Here is a 15,486-nt window from a genome sequence, read left to right as displayed (position 1 = left end):
TAAATGAGCATCTCCTTTGAGCACCGTGTAGGCACTCAGAAAGTTTCAGATTTTGCAGCATTTCAGATTTGGGGATACTCAACCTGTAATAGGAAAATGTCTTTAAATTATGTGCATATTTACAGTAGGAATTAAAGATTTGTTTAGCTGAATTCTAGTAGTTACTGGATTTAGCATAATTGCAGCATGAGTCAAGTGTCATGTGTGAGCAGTGAAAACCAGAACTGGAAGTCTCAGAGGCATCTGAAAGTCGGCCTGGCTTCCTGAAAGACTCAGACCCATTTGGCTTTCTCTGGCTGTACTGCTGCTTTGAGGGAGGAGAGCACCTGGCACGAAAGGGTCTCTGCTTAAGAGAAAGCAACTTTAGGTCGGGTGCAGTGGCTCACGTCTGTAATCCCAGCACTTTGGGAGGCTGAGGCAGGTGAATCACCTGAGGTCAGGAGTTCAAAACCAGCCTGGCCAACATGGTGAAAACCCGTCTCTACTAAAAATACAAAAAAATTAGCTGGGTGCGGTGGTGGGCGCATGTTAATCCCAGCTACTTGGGAGGCTGAGGCAGGAGAATCACTTGAATCCGGGGGGGCGGAGGTTGCAGTGAGCCAAGATTGTGCCATTGAACTCCAGCCTGAGCAACAAGGACAAGACTCTTCCCCCCAAAAAAAAAAAGACAAAGCAACTTTAATCTTCTGGAGGAAAAACTGGGTTGATACAAAGTACCAAAAGTATGTCATGTGACAATCTGTATCTGTGTTTGAACTGTAGCTCACCCCTAGCTCTGTGTGGCTCCAAGAAGACATCTGATTTCAGAACCAGAGGTAAGAAGCAAGCGGTGACACTCTTTTGTTCTCAACTTGTTTAATATGGAAAAAGGTCATCAAAACGGTAGGCAGGGTTGCTGTTTTTAATACATTCTTGGGATGTTGGCCATTCAGACAGCATTATTTCAAATAGATGAGTTATCCAACTTTTTTTGACTCAAAGATAGTTTGCTTAGATTTTTTTTTTTGGAGATGGAGTCTTGCTCTGTCACCAGGCTGGAGTGTAGTGGCGTGATCTCAGCTCACTGCAACCTCCGCCTCCCAGGTTCAAGCAATTCTCCTACCTCAGCCTCCCAAGTAGCTGGGACTACAGGCGTGCACCACCACACCCAGCTAATTTTTGTATTTTTAGTAGAGACAGGGTTTCACCATGTTGGCCAGGATGGTCTTGATCTCTTGACCTCGTGATCAGCCCGCCTTGGCCTCCCAAAGTGCTGGGATTACAGGCGTGAGCCACTGCGCCCGGACTAGATTTTAACAAGACCTAATTCCATGGGATTATGGTGGCTAATTTATCATGAGAATTAAATATAAAAATGTGGAGGCTCTGAGCTGCCGACAGAGGTAAGGACTACCGTGACGGGAATAGTCGATGGGCTAACAGGCAGCCAATCACATTACCATTCCTTTGTGACAAAGGGTTAATACTTTAACATAAATTAATTATACATTCATTATGGTGTTTTAAAACAGTCAAGCCTAAATAAATTCTTCATACCATCAAAAAGATATACATACTAAAAACCTGCTTCAGCACAAAGTTTTTCATTTGACAGCTCTTGGCCTGGGCCATACACATTAACAGGGATCTTCTGCTTCTTCAAGCTTAATATAGTACGTCTGGCAATCATTTTATATAAAAATAAAATTAAATTTAAAACCTCACCAAACTAGGATCCTGGTGTTGTAGAAAATCAGGGAGACACCAGAATAGCTAAAACCCATAGTTCTCAAGCAAGCTTACATCCAGTCACCTGGAGGACTCGTGAAAACAGCTCGCTGCACCCTGCCACACACCATTTTGATTCAGGAGGCCAGGTGGGGCCTGCGCGTCTGCATTCTAACAAGTTCCTAGGGGATGCTGCTGCTGGGCCAGGAGCCCCACTTTGAGAACCACTGGGGCTAAGACAACTGTAAAAACTTAGCACCATCTCCATCACTATTCAGTGGTAGACAGCATAAGCTTTCTGTCATCCGCATTTATTCTGCAGGGGACAATGTGGAGGTGGCCCTCATGATACCACTGCTCAGTACTTTATTGTCAAAAGAGAAGTTCTGGGCTTAGCTAAAAGAGCGCTTCTCTGTCAGCATGCAGTATAGTTTACAACTAAAGCCATATACAATATATTTGAAATGTTTTATTTAATGCTGAAAATTTTACCCTAAGGGACAGTAGGATGTGTAAAAAGAAAGGAAAAGGCACAGTAATTAAGTCATCCTTAGAAATGATGAGGTTTTCTTTCTTTCAAATAACTTCACTTTAATGTAACTTCAAGCCCAAACATACTGGGAGGTAAACAGTCTCTTGGTACCTACGGGGCCCGAGAGGCAAGTCAGCCTCCTTGAAGAACGGAGCGCTGGAGTCTGAGCACGCCAAAGACTCTCTTTAAAGCAGGGTCTTGGACCAGAGAACCCTGGGCAGCTGGAAGACAAAAGACTTCCTCAAGTTTCAGGAGGAAGGTACCGTGGACATCCTTGAAAGAGGACCCGAGAGAAAAACTTGTAGGCAGGGCTGGGAAGAAGCCATTTCTGAGTCTGATTCAAGACAGTGACAGAGAGCAGCTTGAGGCTCAGGGCACCACCTGGGCTCCCTCGTGCTCCACCAGAACCACCGCCAGCCAACTGGTCAGACAGCTCTTGCCTGGCTAGTCTGAGGCCTCAGCTGGCACGGGCCTGGCGACACTCTTACAGATGCCTACTAGCCAGGCGGGCATGCTCATATTTTCAGTGGAAAGGTACTTGCAACTGAAGAAAATCCTGAGGAAGCTGACGCCAGAATTCAGAACTCTTAGCCTTGAACTTTGTACAATGGGTTCTTCCAAGTGAAATGCACTCACGTCTTAACAGCAGCACCAAGCAGCCCTGGAAAATGAGCTGGGAGGGCCTGGTGGTCCACACGTGTCCTACGTCCCTCCCACTAACGTGCTTTCCCATTCGTGGGGACGTGGTCACTATGGGAGCCTGCCCAAGGGGCACGGCTCTACCCAAAGTGAACCAGCAGGCTCTGGCCGTATTCAAATGGGGCGCAGGGTCAGCCTCGGGGTTTGGGAACTGCACGCTGAAACTGCTGCCGCCGGTGAAATGGAAGGTCATCTGGTCGCTGTGTTCAACAGATTCCTCTTCAGTTCCCAACAAAATGCCAGCCTGTTGTCCTCTGGCCTGATTTTCCTCATTGGCTACACAGCGGAGGAGTCTGGGCCCAAGCTGCCCCCATGTAAAGTGCCGCGTGCCCGGGGCTGCGCTGGGGTCAGCTGTGGGCAGCGTGGGCTCAGAAAACGGGAGCCTGCAGGCAGCCCCGCCTGAGAAGAGCTTGTGTCACCAGGAAATAGCTGGTGGCTTGCGGGTCCAGCAGGAAAACACTGCTCCTGTCACCCACAATAGCTTTTGTACCAAAGAGAAGAACACTCAAAAGGAAATGATCCAATCTCACAATAAGCTCCCAACTGAACGGGTAAAGGCGGAGCATCATCGCAGTGTATGACTCGCAGGAACTCACTTAAAATACACACATTTGCTTCCCCCATGATCCAATATAAGATTGTTACTATTGCTTCTTTCAGAGGACCATGAAAAGAATTTCTATCTTAAAAAAAGGAACTCCATTTGTTTAAAAAAGAGCAACAGTGGGGAAGCGGCTCCCCTCCCCCAAGTCATTTTGGCTGGCACACTGTCTGAGCATCACTCTGGCTTTCAAAGCGTCTCAGCTTCAAGACGCGTCCCTGGAGATCCAGCCGCTTTCTGTGAGGAAATTCAAAATCCTTTTCTTTAGGACTTTGTCCAGGTAGCTAGGAAGGCGGCTTTTGGAGGGGATTCCTTGCCGCTTCTGGAGGTGGTCTTTAATTATAATAGTCTTCACAGTCACGTAGCGGGCTGGACTCAAGTTTAAAGAGCTGCAGAGCACCTTCTCACGATCTGACAGGAGCTCGAAGCCTGGAAGGTTCTCAATGGCGGCGAACTCGCTGTCTTTGCCGTCCTCCTTTCCCCGTTTGGAGCCGGCTAGGTTTTTGTTCTCCTTCCTCTTCTCCCGTTTATGCCGCGCTGCCTCGTACTCTGCCGACTCTTCCATCTTGGTGATCCCGTTTCGCCGGTACCGCTGCAGTTCTCGGATCTTGGCCCGGAGCATTTTTTCTTTGTGCATGTTTTCAAAAAGGTCATCAAACTCCTTGCATGACATGAACTGGTACAGCGGCCTCAGCTTCAGGCGCAGCTCCTTCTCCTCCTTGGTGATCTTGCGCTTCAGCGCCTTTTCCTTCTCCTTCTTGTCCTTCCCCAGGAAGGCTGGCACCAGATTGTAGTCACGGGCAATGTTCTTCCGCCGCTGTCTCTCTTTCAGCTTCCGCACGTACATGTCCACGTGGGCGCGCTTCAGCTCGATCTCCACGTCGTCGTCATCATAGTTGACAGAGAGCCCGCTGATGAGCGTCTCGGCATCCTGGTCGTACTCGATCTCGTAATCATCCCGCAGCGGCATGTAGCCCAGCTGCTGCTGCTCAGCCACAGAGATGTCCAGCGGGGGCAGCGGGGTGGTGAGGCTGGGTGAGAGGGGGCCTCCGCTGGGACAGGTGTGGTCTGTCACGCGGTTGGGGATGGTGTCGGGGATGCAGGCCTTCCCCAGGTTCCCGTGGATGTACATGCTCACGTAATGCTCCATCACCTCTTGGGGAGTCCGGGAAGCACCAACGTGGGCAGCCATATCTTCCTACGATGACAAAGGGCAGAAGTTAGTTCCACCATCAGGGTGCCAGATTTCGGTTCCGCACAGATTCTCTTCACGTTTTCACAAAGGCTGACCTAGAGTACTTCCTACAGCACCGTTACCCACCCTCCCCAAAGGCATTCAGTCACACACTGTCTTATGAGCTGGGCTCAGGGGAGAGATGACAATGTTGAAGCAACAACACACGCTGATTCTGTACATGAGAAAGTGAAGACCCAGAGAGGCACAAGCTGGCACAAGGTCTTGGGGTGAGCTGGTGGCAGAGCTGAGGCCAGAACCCCTGGCTGAGGTCTGGACTTTGTTCTCATTCCCCACCTGCGACCAGAGGAGCCCACCTGGTACTGCCATAAACCCTGCACTCAGGGGCTATCTGAATGTCCCAGGAGACAGCTGGGCAGGCCAAGGAATGCCTGAACTCGCCTCATTCAGACTAGAAAATGGGCTTGTCCCAGGGTGTGAGGCCAGGCCAAGTCCACGGCACTGCAGGAGGGGACCCAGTTCTACCATGTTGCCGCCCGCTGGAATAGCAAGGGCCAGGACACATCTGTGACACTTGTCCTGGCCGCACACCCATCCTGGCCTTCATGTGCCAGGGGGGCTGGCGTGGCCCTCTCCTAGGCAGTGACTGCAGAAGATGGGCCTGTGGCTCTTCAAGGGAGCAGGCCTTCATTTTTAGCACCTTCCATGGTTAAGTAGCTGGCCGGGAGCCTGCCACTGGCTGAAAGCATTCATCATTCCTACAAGAGGGTAACCCATAAATATAAGGTTTAATGGGAGGAAACTGTATAACTCCCTCAATCTTTTCCTTCTGCCGAGAGGCCTCTTCCTCAAAGTCAACCGCTAAAGCCACTTCAGAAAGTAACTGCCCAAAATGCGCACTCATTCCCTGGCCACCGCCTCTCAGCCACCCAGCCCCCACCTGCCTCTGCCCGCCTGGGTGTGGAACCAGCGCTGCAGCGCTGCCTGCAGCACTGCCAGAGGCCCAGCTGAAACCAGAGGGACCGCCACCCCATCCAGGCTGATGACTATGAGCTGGCGTCTGGGAGAGAAGTGTTCTGGGCTCCAGGAACGGATGGGATCCCACAGCTGGGGCTTCCTCTGGCACACATGCCTGGAGCCGAGGTGCTGGACCCTTCCCCCCCCCGCCACCTGGGGCCCAGGAATCTCCAGGACTCTGACTACAGAAGGCAGTGCCAAAACTCAACTGTGGGCCTCTTTGAGAATCATAAAGTAAAAATATTAGAGCTAAATGTTGATACTGGTCTTTGGGGACAATGACTGCTTCTTTTAAAAACATCACTGTTTGTAGCAAATCTGTTCATTTTATTTCCCCAGGAAGCATTTGGCCTAAAACAAAACACAACACCAAGTCACAACTATCGCCGGCAGCTACTGCCACTCTGTGTGACCCAGGCTGGTCACTGCCCATCTCTGAGCCTTGGGTCTGTCATTGCCAGAAGAGGAGACACGTGCAGCCCCACACACCTCACATGGGTAAGAAAAGGCTTCAGGGCCAGAGTGGGCCCCACACAGCGAGCGCGAAGTCCCCTCTCATGGAGCAGCCGGGGCAGACGCCACCAGGAACTCATGCTCTTCCCCCACAACCTTGGGGCCAGGGAGCCCCAGGAACCGCAACGGCCTCTGAAACAGGTAACTACAGGCCGTGTCTACCTAACGGAACAACAGTCCCTAACGCCCACCCTTTAGGAAGGAAAGGGTCATGTTGGGTGGAAACCCTGGGTGAACATCCTGGGGTGCCTGGAAGGTGGGAATTTCCATCCCAACGCCTCACGTCTGTGCTTCCACCCCACAGGCGGGCGGCAGGGGCAGAGCCGGCCTTGGCCTGCGCAGCTTCTCCAGCCCTCGACACTAGCTTCTGTCCAAGGCTGCGGAGGGGCTGCTGCATACACAGCCGACTCAAGAGGCCTGTTTCCAGGAGGCTCCAATGGCTGCTGCACCAGGTTCCCAGGCACGTGAGGCTGGGTGTCCCCCTCGTCCCAGAGGCTCCGTGGTGCCGGCTTGCTTACCCAAGGTCACAAGGTGAGTCAGTGGGGCCCCCCTGGCATTGGCCCTGGTCTCTCAAGCCAGTGAGACTAGCAGGAAGAGGCCTGCAGACTTCTCACTTGCAGAGATGTTTTTAAAATATCTTACTTACGGCCGGGCACGGTGGCTCACGCCTGTAATCCCAACACTTTGGGAGGCCGAGGCGGGCGGATCACAAGGTCAGGAGATCGAGACCATCCTGGCTAACATGGTGAAACCCCGTCTCTACTAAAAATACAAAAAATTAGCCAGGCGTGGTGACGGGCGCCTGTAGTCCCAGCTACTCGGGAGGCTGAGGCAGGAGAATGGCGTGAACCTGGGAGGTGGAGCTTGCAGTGAGCCGAGATAGTGCCACTGCAGTCCGGCCTGGGCGAAAGAGCGAGACTCCGTCTCAAAAAAAAAAAAAAAACTTACTTACTTGGCAGATTTTCAAGTTAGCAATACTAGGTCAGCCTCCAAAATCCTTCAAAAATCTGGAAGTCTGGAGCACAAACCCATCAGCGTCAGCTGGACTCCTTAGTGTGCCTCGTGGGGTCTACAATTGTCCCTGGCTCCTGCCTCGCACCTGTCAGGAGCTTCCCAGCACCCAGCCAGACATTGGAGGCCTGGCAGCGCCCACCCTGCTGGAGGTGCCCTTTGCTCCTCGTGCCCAGGCTAGGGGCTGGGGTCCACCTGGTAGGGCAGTGAGGAGGCAGATGCGGCCACAGCGTGTGCTCCGTCACGGCAGCTTTCCCCAGCGCTGGATGCTGTTAGCTTCCCTCCCACAGGGAAGGTTTATCCAAGACCAGGTCGCCGGGTCCAGGAAGCCTTCAGTGACCCCCAGGGCCGGGCTCAACTCTTTCCATCAGTTGTGGTCCTCTCAGCTTGTTTCCTGACCTGCCAGCCCTCCTTTTGCAGGTTTTACCAATAAAATTTAAAACAACAGCAGATAAGCACGTCTACGCCCATCATCCCACTCACCCCGTGCGCTTCCCACGGAGGAGGAGTGTTGTTACCGCCTACGGTTTTCAGATAAGGAAAGTAAACCTGAGGGTAAGCCCCTGCCAAGGGCACAAGACCAGTGAATGCTGAGCCACTTCCACACCAGGTAATGTGGCTGGGAGCATACACCCATCGCCACGCGCCCCCCACCATCCCACGATGCAGCGCACAGCAGCAGGGGGTCCTAGCCGCTTCCCGATGTTGTGATGAGAGGCAGAGCGAAGCCGGACGCTGGGCTTCTGCTCTTCTTTCTGGAACAAGCACGTTGGAGACGTGCCACAGCTCAGGCTGACCCTGCCCCCGTGATGTGCAGTGAACGCAGGCCTTTGCGCCCGGCGTCGTGCCCGAGGCTGCCAGCCCTGCAGGCTCTGGAGCATCTCCTGTCCCGGGCGATGCCGCAAAGCCCTGCGGCTCTGCTGTCCCTCGGTGGCCCCACTGCTGTCCTTTCCTCACCCCCATCTGGTCTGTGAAGGACGAGGCAGAGGACAGCTCATCCCGGCCCCAAGCTGGGCTTCTCCCGGTGGTTTGGGGCCAGGCGTCGTCTCCAAAGGGAGGCCCAGCACCAGCTCCTTTTTCTCCAAATGAAGAAGTGTCAAAAAGCCAGGAAGGCTCAGTTCCCCAGGGAGCTGGGTGTAAGGGAGGGATCCCACCAGGGAAGGGCATTCTGCGGGCAGAGCTCTCAAGGAGCAGCTGGGCACACTGGTGGCCCCTGTAGGGCCAGGAGGCAATGGAATCCATGGGACAGGGGACTGGACTATGTCCTAAAGGACAGGAGGGAACCACTGGCCCCAGGGGCAGAGCAAGGTAAGAAACACACCAACCACAGGCCACAGGTGGCAGCGCGGGAGGGCTCCAAGCCGAGCCCATGCGTGCATTTCCCATCTGCACAGGTCAGAGAGCCCTGACATGTCACCTGCCTGGCCACTCCGCAGAAGCGTGCAGACATGGGAGGGCCCCACCTGCCACCCAGGCCACCAGCCCCTCTTAGGAGCTCCAAGCCCCACCTCCATGCCGCATGAGCTCCAGGCTGACTAGGCTGTCCTCACTCACATTCCACAGCAAAGTCACTCCAGCACCTCCAGTCTCAGCTCAGCCTCAGACACTGGGCCAACAACTAGGGCCACCTGCAGCTAGCAGCAGGACAGAGCGGCCGGGCAAAGGTAGGCATGGGATGCCAACAGCCCTCGGGGCTGGCACACCAACTCAGTCACGGCCATGCGGTGGCCCCTGGCTCTTCCCTCTTTCAGCCTTGTCTGTCACCTTTAAAGAGACAACTTGAGGACACCGGGTCACCCCGTCTCTTCCCCTTCCCTCCTCCCTGCTCCAACAGCTCAACTCTCAGCACAAGCATCCCTCTGATGCCAGAGGCTGGGGACTTACTGGCGTTGCAGCCACTGCTTCCAGGTGTCAGACCTTTCGGAGACCCCACTGTCCCTGGCCACTGCCCCCAGCCTGTTCCAGTGGGCAGCCCTGCAAGCCTCAGTTCTAGGTCTCTCTGAACTCAGAGACCTCAGTGACTTAGAGTTGTCATTGGCCCTCAAGGTGACTGACACCTTCAGGTCAGATAAGGCTACCTGTGACAGAGATTTTGAAAGTGGCATTCCTCACTGTGGAAAACAGCAGGGCGGTTCCTCAAAATCACACACAAGGCCAGGCTTAGCCTAACCCCAGCACTTTGGGGGGCTGAGGCGGGAGGATCACTTGAGCCCAGAAGTTAATGACCAGCCTGAACAACATGGCAAGACCCTGTCTCTACAAATAATTTAAAAATTAGGCGGGTGTGGTGGTACATGCCTGTAGTCCCAGCTACTTGAGAGGCTGAGGTAGGAGGATCGCTTGAGCCCAGGAGGTGGAGGCTGCAGTGAGCCATGATTGTGCCACTGCACTCCAGCCTGGGTGATAGAGCGAAACCCTTAAAAAAAAAAAAAATTACACACAGAACCTAACCTAGCAATTCCACTTTTATTTACTTGACGAGATCCCTCAACACCATCTTCATAGCGGCCTTGTTCACATTCGCCAAGAGGTGGAGGCAACCGAATGTCCGTCACAGCTATGTAGATAAACACATTATGCCACACAGATGACAAGGGATTGTTCAGCCATGAAAGGAAGGCCGTGCTGATGCATGCCACAACACGGATGATCGCTGACGACATGAGGCAAAGTGAAATACGCCAGTCAGAAAAGGACAAATCCTGCAGGACCCACGTATTTGAGGTCCCTAGCGCCAGACGGGAAGTAGAACGGGGGTGCCAGGGACTGGGGAAGGGGGAGGGGGAGTGAGTGTTGAATGGGGACAGAGTTTCAGTCTGGCAAGATGACAAAATTCTGGAGGTGGCTGGTGGTGATGGCTGTACAACACTGTGAGTGAACTTAATGCTTCCAGACACTTAAAAACGGTTAAAATGGTAAATTTTATGTTACACGTATTGTACCACAATAAAAATCAATATATTTTTAAATAATTTTGAAGTTTTATAAAGTGACATGTCTTACCACTCTACCCCAGTGGTTCTTAAAGTGGGGTCCCACGGCGGCCGCATCAGCAGCACCTAGGAGGTTGTTAGAAATGCAGATTCTAAGCCCCACCCCTGACTCAGCAGCTTGGGAGGTGGGGGTGACTCAGGTAAGCCAGGCATCCTGGGTGTCCCACTGTGGGCTGGAGTTGGAGACCACCTCTGCGTGCCCTGCCCCTCCCAGCCACTCTCCCATCCGGGCTGTCCCTCCCCCTCCCGCCATCCTTAATGGTCATCCCTGGAAGCCCGCACAGTGGAGGCTCCTGCCCCGGCGGGGAAGGTAAGTCCCCACTTCCCATGGTTCCCAACCATGCCTCACAGCTCCCTGGGGTTCTTTCCATCCATCCAAATTTCCAGACCTCGGCCTCAGAGGTGACAATCCAGCAGATCTCAGGGGATCCCTGGGAATTCTAGGGGATCCTGCAGCATGGCTGGTGAACAATGAAACGGATGGTTCTAGGCATGGAGTCAGAAGCCTTGGGTTGAAATTCCACGTTCCCACATCACCCACAGTTGTTTCCTCGTTTGTAAAAGTGGGGAGCACCTGTCTCAGGGATTAGGGGACGGGGAGATGGTGAGAGGGGCGCGTGTCAAAGCACCTGCTCAGGGCCTGGCACTGGCGAGCAGACACTGCGTGATCACAGAGCCTGAACCAGCAACACTCTTGTACCCAGCACCCAGGGCTTTTCACCAGCTTCCTCCATCACCCCAAGCTGGCTTTTGCCTGGCCCTGAATACACCAGACTCTTAAAACACAAAACCCTTCCTTCCTCCACACTCTCCTCTACCTGCACAGCCATCTTGTGTCCTTCCCTCCGCAGGACATCCTGAGGCCCACTTGCCCACACGGCACCTGCCAGGTGAGGCAGCTGTCTTCCTCCTAGCCTGTTCTCACCACAGGGGCTGGCGCATACCAGGCCCCGAGGCTGTGCTAACTGAATGAATGAGCGAGAGAATGAATGCACGCACAAGGCAGTGACCATCGATGTGTCTGGCCTTCTGCCACCTCCTGGGTGTCCACCATCATCTCAAAGGGTGCAGCTCTACTCAGGACACCCCACCTGGCTCCAAGAAGGAGCCTGAGTGTTGACGTGTGTGCACAAGGCCTTCCATGGTTCACAGAGAACTTCACATGCTCATTTGATTCAAAACCACAAGGGCCAGCTTGAACCCCACTTCCCCGCCAAAGCCCTCCTGACCACCACCTGCAGAGGAGCACTGGCCCTCCTCAAGCTCCTCAGTGTCAGCCCAATTTCTTTGGCAACCAATCAACAGCTCCGGCTCCTCTGCCACCACTGCAACTTGCCCTCAGCTGTCACCTGTGTTTGCGTCTGTGTTCCTGTGCTCCAGCAGGGCCTGCATCCTCTAACTCTTGGAATCCTGCGCAGACCCATCACAAACCGGCCTTCTAGAGACGCCAGACCCCGCTAATCTGACTCTAGGCCACTGCTTGCCAACTCTTTCCCACTGTAGCCAAGGTCCTTTAACCTGTTCTCTCTGCCCCTCGCTATCAAACATACACACCAGCACACGGGTTGTCCCTAAGCCCCCAGGTGTCACTGTTAACCCTGCTCAGCTACGTCCCGTCCCCTTCAGGCCCCATCCCCCAGCCCTGGTACAAAGTGTGACCACAAAGCTGCCAGATTTGGCCACAATCCACCCTCTCCCATGAATCCCACATGTAGTTGTACAACCCCCAGGCCAGGTGTCACCATTTGCCATCTGAAAGTAGAACTCAACAGGTCTCATCTTTCGTCACATCACTGTCGCCAGCCCCCACACCATCTCCTTCCACACTCACAGTCGCAGCCCTTGAGTCCAGGCCCTGCCTCCACACTAATCTCCAGTGAATCAGGTCAAGCCCTTCTGCCACTCCTGTGGTGGCACCGATGGCCTCCTAGCCTCTGACCCACATTGCTTAATGCTCTCACTCAGAATGGGTTAGGGCCCAGGCTTTGGAATCACATAGGCCTGCGTTCATTCCTGGCTCTATCACATGAATGCCATGGAATCCCTGACAAGGCGCTTAGTTTCTTGCAGCTGCTGTTCTTCAACTGTAAGAATAAGAACCCACCCCCGAGGGTTGCTAGGAAGATCCCACAGGACACATATGGGAAGAGCATGGCCCAGAGCGGGCAGAGGCTAAATATGCCAAAGTGGGACACGCCAGCTCTGTGCACATAGCTGGATACATGCTCAGAAGAGCACCACCCATCTCAGAGCTGCAGAACAGCCTCAGAGGAAGAAAAATAAAGTCCCGGGGGGTAACGCAACGAGGTTCTGCCAGGGAGATGGCAGCACGACCAAATACTGGTGCCTCACCACTCCGGGGGGGTGGGTGGTCACGGGCCAGTGCACCCCCTGAGTCCTGGCTGCAATGCAGGCTCTCAGGCCTCACTGTGACCTCGCGCTGGTGCAGTGGGAGAACGCCCTGACCGCAGCCTGGCCAGGCTCGCTGTGCACCAAGCCCAAGCCCCATGCTCTTCCTGTCCTGGCTCTGTCTCCTCTACCAGCTGAGTCAGAATCTGCATTTTCACCAGCTCCCCAGGTGCTCTGTGTGCACATTAGTTCGGAAAGTATTGTTTTAGAAGAGGCCTCTCCACTTCTAGCCTGGTTTCTTCCAAAACCACATAGATGTTTTTGTTCCCCAGGTCTTGTGTTCTGTGTATTTTCCACAGTGCCGCAGGGAAGGCAGTGCAGACAGTGTAGTTAAGAGTACAGGCTCTGAAGTCAAACTGGTCCGTCCAAAGCCAACTGCCAAGGGCTGTCGGGAAAATGTCCTGAGATACGCACAGATATGCCAGCAAGGCTCTGCGCCTCCTTAGCAGCTAACGTAGAGATAAGTGCTGCGATGGTGAAGGGAAGGGCCCTCTGAGGCACTGATACTTAAGTGGAAAGCTCAGTCCTGGGCCATGATTTGCAGGGAGAGCACTCTAGGTAGAAGAAATATAAAACGATCAAGGGAGGTAACAGATGAGATCTCATTGCTCAACACTTCTAAAGCTGCCTTAATTGAAGTAAAAGCCACTGAGGCCGGTGTGAGGCGCTTTGTGCTTCCAAAGCTCGCTCCGGTTATGGTGTGTGGAATAGGGGAATGGGGTGGAGGGGGAATAACGAACAAGGAGGCTCCCAAAGTGGTCAAGGCAAGAAGTAAACGTAAACATCAGCCGGGACTACGGCTGTAAGAAGTGGTTTGTTCTGGATGTACTGTGAGGAGACAGCTGATAAACTGGATCAGGAACTTAGTGGAACAAGGAACTAAGAGAGGCAGGTAGGACAGGGAGGCGGCTGGCCATGGAGGGCTGGTGCTAGGGAAGAGCTCTGGGCCTAGGACCAAGTCAGTACCACACTTTAAGCTCCCTGAATGCAGGGATAAAGCCTTCTCTTTCCTTCAGAGTTCTCCGCCACTGTAGAATCTGCACAGAACACATGCTCAGTGCATATCCACAAACAGCATGGAAGGACAAGGTGGGGCAGAGTTTCTGAAAAATGGAGATCCCAGTGCTGGTGGCCATTAGGTAAGGGTTTGTAAAGGAGCATCTTCTCGAAGGAGCTGGGAGGAGAATCAACATTCCAGGGCTTCAGAATGAGTATGTGAGGCGGCCCTGAGACTCACTCAGGAAAGGAAAGCAAAAGGCAATCAAAGCAGCCCAGGCAGGACTGCTGGAGAGGTGGCAGCGAGATGGATGCTGTTCCGAGAAGCAGGCACCTGGTGTAGCAGGGGAAGACTCTGGAAAGCTAAGGGCGCTGGGGGTGTCTCACTCCCCTCCTTCTCAGGGTGCCCGGGGATGGCCACATGTCTTTGGTGGTTATGAGCGGGAATACGGCTAGAGATTTTCTCCTTTCTAATACGGATGCAAGCTTCCAGAGTGGAAGGAGAGCTGAGAGACCGCCCAGAGAGAACAACCATGTTCCTCTCTCAAGGACAGAACCTAGCACACGATGTTGCTAGCGTTAAGTGGATCCAGTCCAGCTCTCACCGCTCCCCACACAGGGCTGTCTCTACAGAAACCTCAAAGGTAAAGAGAGCAAAACCCAAGCCCCAGGCCTCCCAGGCCAGGCCTCTTTGTTCATTCTTTACTGACCATTCGCACAAGGTCGTGGGTTGTGGGGACCCAAGCGTAAACCAGGCACGCTACCCACAAAAGACTCTGTGCACTGCGGACCACACAGGGCACATGCATACAGTGACAGAAAGCAAACGGGGCCACCCCAGAGACCCCGAGACAAGCCGCAGGGCGCCCACCGCTCTCCTTCCCTGGTGCTCCCACCGCTTTCTGTCGAGCCTGTGGGCCTGCCTGTCTCCACGAACTCAGGTAAGGCACCGAGTCTTGCCCAACGTCTGCACTCCGCAAACGCCTGTGAAGGCGTCCCTGAAGGTGAGGGAAATGGCTCTGCTGTCAGAAGCCAGCGTTCAAAGCCCCACTTGGCCCCGTCTCGGCTGTGTGACCTTGGGCGCGTCACAGCCTCTCAGAGCATAGGTTCCGACAGGTGCCCGACTATAAACCGGCAGCGTCGCCCTCCCCACCTCCGGGGCCTTCTGGGGTGCGGAGCGAGCGAGCAGGTCCGGCGCTGCCTGCGCGCCCAATTACAGGAGAGGCGCGGGCCTTCCAGTGCCCTAGCCGGGACCCGGCCCCCGTCGCGCCGCTCACCCAGTTTCCGAAGCCGAACTGCTCGATGGCGTCCAGCAGCAGCTGCTCCTCGCGACTGGTCCAGCCGCCCTCGGCCTCGGGCCCCCAGAGCGTGAAGCGCCCGCCGTCCACCAGCTGGTAGCCGTGGTAGCGGCGGTGGTGGCCGATCTCGGCGCCGGCCGAGAAGCACTCGGGGCACAGCTCGATGTCCTGGCACTCGGTGCAGCGGAAGCGCAGCGGGCTCACCTCGGCCAGGCAGTACACGCAGTACTTCTTCCCCAGCTCCGCCATCTTCCCCCGCTCGCCGCCCGCCGCCCGGCCCGCCGCGCCCCCGGCCGTCAGCGCCCCGCCGCCCGCGGGACCCGCCGCCGCCGCCGCGCACGAGCAACCGCCGCCCGCCGCCGCGGCTGCCGCCACCGCGGCCCCAGCCCAGCCGCCGCCAGAGCCAGCCAGCCGGGCCGCGTCCCCCCTCAGTACGCAGGCGCCGTCCGGCCCGGCCCGGCCGCCACCGCCGCCGCAGCTGTCGCCCCGCCGCATCGCGCAGGCGCCCCGCGGGC

The 15,486-nt window shown here is 54.8% G+C and overlaps 1 protein-coding gene across 1 annotated transcript; it reads right to left on the bottom strand.

The window, feature by feature from the left end:
• Positions 1-838: 838 nt before the first annotated feature.
• Positions 839-15,420, bottom strand: TADA2B (transcriptional adaptor 2B). Its single transcript, XM_003816458.6, has 2 exons — positions 14,951-15,420; positions 839-4,737 (listed from the first exon to the last, which is right to left on the bottom strand). The coding sequence occupies exons 1-2, from the start codon at positions 15,218-15,220 to the stop codon at positions 3,745-3,747; spliced, it is 1,263 nt and encodes a 420-aa protein (XP_003816506.1). The 5' UTR covers positions 15,221-15,420; the 3' UTR covers positions 839-3,744.
• Between the last annotated feature and the right edge of the window lie 66 nt (positions 15,421-15,486).

Source organism: Pan paniscus, chromosome 3 (assembly GCF_029289425.2).
Source record: "Pan paniscus chromosome 3, NHGRI_mPanPan1-v2.0_pri, whole genome shotgun sequence".
Lineage (NCBI taxonomy): Eukaryota > Metazoa > Chordata > Mammalia > Primates > Hominidae > Pan > Pan paniscus.
This window is presented reverse-complemented; position numbering and strand designations above follow the sequence as displayed.